Source organism: Pocillopora verrucosa, chromosome 13 (assembly GCF_036669915.1).
Source record: "Pocillopora verrucosa isolate sample1 chromosome 13, ASM3666991v2, whole genome shotgun sequence".
Taxonomy (NCBI): Eukaryota; Metazoa; Cnidaria; class Anthozoa; order Scleractinia; family Pocilloporidae; genus Pocillopora; species Pocillopora verrucosa.
This window is the reverse complement of record NC_089324.1, coordinates 3,127,244-3,133,548: the sequence shown is the minus strand read 5'-3', so window position 1 is coordinate 3,133,548 and position 6,305 is coordinate 3,127,244. Positions and strand designations below refer to the sequence as shown.

At 38.5% G+C, this 6,305-nt stretch overlaps 2 protein-coding genes across 4 annotated transcripts in view; one reads left to right on the top strand and one right to left on the bottom strand.

Moving 5' to 3' along the window:
• Window positions 1-1,039: 1,039 nt before the first annotated feature.
• Window positions 1,040-6,305, bottom strand: part of LOC131779490 (5'-3' exoribonuclease 2-like) — a 21,035-nt gene continuing 15,769 nt past the window's right edge. For 2 of the 3 annotated variants that reach the window (XM_066160308.1, XM_066160310.1), the window contains one exon: window positions 1,041-2,004. In XM_066160308.1, coding sequence (XP_066016405.1) covers window positions 1,876-2,004 — 129 coding nt within the window. In that variant the 3' untranslated portion in view covers window positions 1,041-1,875. Of the gene's footprint in view, window positions 2,005-6,305 lie in introns of all 3 variants that reach the window. The other variant, XM_066160309.1, reaches the window with a different exon arrangement.
• Window positions 3,127-4,525, top strand: LOC131768346 (uncharacterized). The gene is made up of 2 exons (XM_059084075.2): window positions 3,127-3,442; window positions 3,934-4,525. The coding sequence occupies exons 1-2, from the start codon at window positions 3,127-3,129 to the stop codon at window positions 4,242-4,244; spliced, it is 627 nt and encodes a 208-aa protein (XP_058940058.2). The 3' UTR covers window positions 4,245-4,525.

Genomic DNA, 6,305 nt, shown 5'->3' with positions numbered 1-6,305 from the left:
TAGCTGTCCTCGTACGACTTTTTTGGTCATCTCGTATCAATATTCTCTAAAGCAACAAAAAAACAACCTCACAAAACAAAAATAATATAAAACAAATAAAGCTTTTCGTTTAGACCACGGAAACTTAAAAAGCCAATAGTGAAGGGTGGAACAGAAACTTGCTGTTACTACGAAACAAAAAAACTTATTTTGATTTTAGATATATGAAAATTGAACCCAACAAATTGACCAGCTCCCAGTTGGCTTGTTAGCTCAGTTGGTAGAGCGCTGCATCGGTATCGCAGAGGTCATGGGTTCAAATCCCGTAAGGGCCTGAATTTTTTTCAGGTCCTATTTTCAACTACTCGTTTCAGTAGTGTTCTTAGCTGCGAGGATCTCTTACATTCGTCAAAACTTATTTTGTTCTTTTCTTGTTTTTATGGACCGTCTATTGATTAAAAAATTTCATTGTGAAACTAAAAACAATAGAGTGAAGGCCTCTATAGTTAGATACTCTTAAAGTTATCTGTCAAATGTTTATAAAAGATGGCGCAAACGGAGTATCTGCCACTGGGTTCTCCACAGCAATGGAGCTATGCCACTTTTCATCTTACCAATATCAATCCCAATTCATGGAAGGTCTCATTATTGTGATGCTCAGAAATCTTGAAATCATTACATTTTGTTATGTACCAATGATTTTGTCATTAAAAGGCTGTTGCTGTGTAATGTTGAAGTTTGTAGAAGTAATAATTAAAAATTGAACAGAATTCCCTCAACTTTGTGTACCTATCCTCTTAAAAACAATAGTTAGTGGTGGATATTATTTGTTCTACTGAGCGACGATTCATTAATTTTGATCAGGATTCAGATACAAGTGAAGGGGAAGGGATCGGCGACAGAAAGGTAAAAGTTGTTTATGAAAGCCAATGATCGATCAGATGAAGAGAAGCTCCTACCAAAATCTAGTTTTAAGAATACTTTAATTTGTGAATTGTATATTTATCGCTTTCCCCATGGCAAGCTTTCAGAAATTTGGATAATGTCCTCACTTGACTTTCGTTTCATCTATATTTACGTTAAAAATGAATAAATAATAATAATACTAGACGATTTCATATCAGCTATCTTTTATTTGCCAGTGTATGTGGAAATAGGGGTGTATGCATTAACTAACATCAGTTGTTTTATTCTGTAACCAAGCTTAATAATGATGTAAAAATATCTGTTTTAAGCTCATTAAGACTACACGGGCAAGAAAAGATTGTGAACAAGGCTTATAAAAACTGTAAAAAGTACATGGTTTCCACGTAGTTTTATTTTTAGGTTCCCGGCCTCCAGTGGATTCTTGATTTTTTTATCTATTTCAGTCACAACCCCTTTCCCGCAACAGTTCTTCAAAATTATGGGTATAACAACTTAAATGGCCATTATCAATGTATTAAAACGTACGAAATACAATAAAACTCTGTCCTACGGCCACCTCGTTATAATACAGCCATTATTTTTGTCTCGACGAAACGGGCGCCCATACGAGTTAAGTTAAGTTTAAATTTACTTTAAATTTAAATTCTGCTTAATTTTAAATTTACCAAATTTCCATGGCCCGTTAGTGGTCGTATTGACGGGGTTCCACTATGCAAATGTACATTGTCACAATGTTTGAGTAGTACAGTCATGTATTCATCCAAAATATTTACAAAAACGCTGGTAGGTTAAAAAAGGAAATCCTATGAAAGGTTTACAAAGTCATAATTATTTACTAAAAAAGAAGTTTATGATATAAATTGCAGTTTGATAAAAATTTGCTTTTGAAAATGTGCAACCATATAAACTTTATGTCTATCTCGGTTGCATACGTGAATAAAGCTTAAAAAGGAGCATACGAGAAGTAAACTACTTTTTGGCAGAGTTATTGCACTTAGTGTGTGCATCCAAGGCTTCCTTAAACAGCTTCCATCCTTCTGTCCTCTTGAACTCCTCCTCACTGATTCCTTCTTCTTCTTCACTGGACTCTGAATCCTGCTGAACATACAAAAAATGTCGGGTTAACTTCGGTGTAAGAACCTGTGAAGTTTGTCTTTGTTTTGTCACTATTATTTTCCTAGTCTTTACTGTTTAGACTTCGTTAAGTCACTTGTGAACGTAACAGGTTCTCATACCAAAGCTGAGCCAAAATGTTGGAGCCAAATAATAGAGTCAAATGAGGCAGTTATGTAGGCTTACAGCCGACAGCGTTCATATGTTTTTGCCGAGCCAAGAACGGCAGCTGTAAGTCGGATTTTCTTTTCTCGTATGATAATTAATTTTTCTTCCGTGGCGGCATGTTCTCCATGCAAAGACCAATGCTTTCTAACTGATTGGAGATGGTTAAGAAGCACAAATTAAAATCAGTGCGGCATTAGACTTCCTGTAGCACGTTCGTGACTCAGGTAAAGAGTCCAAAAAAAGCCTGTACTTTTAATAGCTCTCTATTTTTCTATGACGCAGATATTTCTCTGAAACGGAGTAGAGTTTTTGCGCTAGTGTAAATTAGATGGTAAGAACTAATCGGGTCATTACACCATAGAAAGTGACGGTAATTTACCCTTTCTGAGATGCTAGACTTGTCTCCAAATCGAGCTTCGAAAGCTGAGCTCGGAGCGGGGAAAATGCACAAAATGTGAGACAAAACCGGACTGCGGAGGATTTCAGGAAGCCTAACTGAGGGTGTGAATGGGGTTAACCGACTAGCGACAAAGGGCGTAAAAAATTACTGACTACCGACGAAACGGGGAAAAAATTACCGACTAGCGACAAATAAATTCTAACCGACAACCGACATGGTCAGACGTGATAGGGATGTTTGTATTCAGAAAGAACAGCATTTTGATGATTTCTAGCTCAGAAAATCCTTCTTCACCCGACGTAACCGCATTAATTCCAAATTTAGCCGAATTATAGAATTTCTTGTCTTCAAATTACTTTAAATCCACGGGATCCTTCTTTTCGGTGAGCAGCGTGGGCTCATTTCTAGAACAGCGGCTCGTAATCGGGCTGACAAGACGCCCTGCTGTCTCATTTCAAGAACAGCGGATCACAATCGAGCCGACGAGACGCCCTGCTGTTGTATTTTTATTGCTCGTTGTTTGTTCATGCGGTCGGGTCATGACTGGGATTGCTAAAGTCATCGTGAGTTTTTTTCGAAAAGGTGAAGAAGTCGCCATCGAACGTCATCGAAGCAGGGTCCCAGTAGACAAAGAAGCTCATAGAGGAGTATCTGAACTAAAAAAACATCTTACGGAGTTTTTAGGACTAAAGGAGCAGGCACATCAATATGGAATTGGCGGATTTTCGTTAAAGTTATTTCGCCTGGCGAAATCGCCTGCGGGCAAATGCGAAAATTTTGCAATTGTGACGGATGGGCAATGGCAGCTTGAACTTCCAAATTTAATATCGGATGAAAGTAGCAATGAGCTCAACGGTAAGTGTGGAACGCGTGCAGCGGAGTTTAATGAATCACTTTAGTTCTGTAGTTAAATATTAAGCTCAAATATTAACGTGGTTAAACTCTGGTTCCACCGTTTTTTGTTTGTTGTTTTGTGGAGCGGAATGTTTTTTTTTCTTTTTCACCGTCCATTTGAATGCGAAAATTGGGAAGAAAAATCTCTACAAAGAAGTAGCGAGTAAATCAGTTTATAAGCTTCTTTCCGATTAATTGGTGAATGAACAACAGTGTAGCTTAACATATTAAAGACCCCGTTTATTTATACACGCCCTTAAATTTATTCGTTTCTGAAAACCAGACGTTCAAATAATATTCAATTCTCTCCTCGAGGGAAGCTACGCACGAGAGATTTCGCTCGATGTGCACGTTTTATACATCTTGACGAGCATTTGCTGATAAGAACTGTGTAAGTTTCTCAAAAGCCTACTAAAGAGAAAACTTAAAATACACGGTATTTAATATTTTAGTACACATTATCCAAGAAGTCACAAACTGGACCGGAAAGCCAGTAGTGTTGCTGAAGGCGCCGGCTACATCTGATAAAAGCAAGCAGAAGTCAATGAACGACACTGAGAAGAAAGGTGACGAGTCAAAAGTGAGAAGGAAACGGAAATCACGAGAAGAAGCAAAAGGAGATGAAAATCTGGCAAAGAGGATCATGACTGAAGGAGGTGACATCGAGAGAAACGAAAGGCAACAAGGAAACCTTCAAAAGTTTCAGGATGGTAGGGCTGAATTAGCACTTGTAGTTCGTTTACCTGATTTTCAAAAGTCATAAATTTCGCTACTTTGGAAATTCTGCGGTATTCCTTGTTTATAAACACTGCCTTGTTTATACAACGAAAAACGCTCACTTGGTGCGTTCGCTATGTAAAGATAGTTTCTTTTAAATTCCGGCTAAAAACTGTATTATTATCACTTTGATGGGCATTGTGGCGCATTTTGCGTGCTAAAATAAAGAATTTGCCGTGCTAAAATGTATTTTTAAAAATAAACCAAGACAACCAATGTTCGCGCCGTCTTCTTGTAGCGTTGGTAAAAGAAACCGTGGAGCTATTTTTAAAGCCCAAATCATGGCTGAAAACACAGAAAACAACAAAAAATTTGTAAATTCTCAATCTTCTCAGGTAGGGAAGAAGATCTTAAAAAGTTAGATGCTGATTCCATGGCCGATAGCGAAGTGCATGTAAGTTTCGCGGATTCAAGAAAAACAAACTCTGTTTAACCAATTATGCCAAACTGTCAGTCTTGCAATTGCACAATTACTTTCAATACTTACAAATAAGTTAATCCATTTTTTCTTTCACGTCTTTTACGATTCTTCACAACACACATAGGGGAAGATTTTGTAATTTTTAGCCAGCTTTGGTTGATACCAAAGCTGGCTAGCTTTTAGCGTTGGTATTTTCATTGTGCGAAAATAAGAACAATAAGAGATAAGGGTATGAAACCAGACGCAGTGTCCTTGAAACAAGCAAAAGAGAACGTGACAAAGATTGACAGCTATGTAAAAGACACTGTGAGTAAGGTGAAAGAACGCTACCAGTTGAGCGAGACGTCTGCAACCAATGGTCCACAGGGAACTGTATCACAGAAGACGCAAGTATCTGTGTCTTTGCTTAAAAAGGGCATAGAAAGGCTATACAAGAACGTGATGGACATTAACCCCCAATTTGTAGATGATCTGGTGCCCGAAACGTTGCTCACAACAGTAGTGGAAAATTTGCACGCTGTTTCGCACCTTAAACACGAGACATTTACGGTACTTACATATGCCCAGGATTTTGGAACAATTTGCAAGGAATCCCTGAAGCGCACATCTAGATGGGCAGCAAAGTGCTACACGCATGACAAATCCTACTATCCGGTACCTCAATCCGCCATGCCCCTTTCTGCTATAGCTACGATGACACCTTTGCCAAGTGAGGACATAACACCAGGGATGGAAGGACAGATCAAAGAGTGGCTAGAGAGTTACAGACCAGTACGCCAACGGACAGTTAGGAGTGAGACCACAAAAGATAAGGCTGGGGCCTTGCCGCCAGCTGTCTACGCCGTTCACCACACTGACGAGTCTGAAGAGAGGCTTCGATATCCTGAAGAAAACACTGTATCGTCAGCAAATGCACAACGCGTTGTCAGCATACAATTTGTGGACGAAGGGGATGTTACTGAGGTGTTTGAGGATCACAGAGAAGTACAAATCGATGAGTATGAGACAGATTCGGATGACGAGGAATCAGATTTTGAAGAACATCCAGAGGTTGTCAACAGAGCGTGTGTTACCCGATCCGGCAGGGCTGTTCGTGCATTTGTGCGTCTCGACATGTACGTAAGAGGTACTAACAGTTAAAAAATCCATTTAACGGTGCAGATTGATACGTATGACAACCAAATTTTTGGCAAAAAAAAAGAGAAAAAAAAGAAACCTCGCAGAAAAGCCACGAGAGCCGTTGAATAATAAGTGTAGTGAGTTTTTGTGGACGTCTCGGAAAAAAGACTTCCGTAGCTTACAAATTAAAATTAGGTATCCCAGGGGCTAGAGTGGGTGTTTCATTCTTTGTAGAATTTACCTCTCTTGATTTACTTCGATGCCCCGTAGTCGACAGGAAACAAATTCACATCTATAATAAAATCTTTGGTGAATTTTATCGGTATACTAGATTTGCACGTTGCTAAATTAAAAAACAGCGTTAACGAGGTTTAAGTGAAAACAAATAATGAATTATTACAAGTATTACACTTCGTTTAGAGTTTAAAGTCTTAAAACTGGGCAAATTGCATAATAAATGTGAATAATTAACGTGTATTTTTAATTATTAACTGAGATTTACCGACA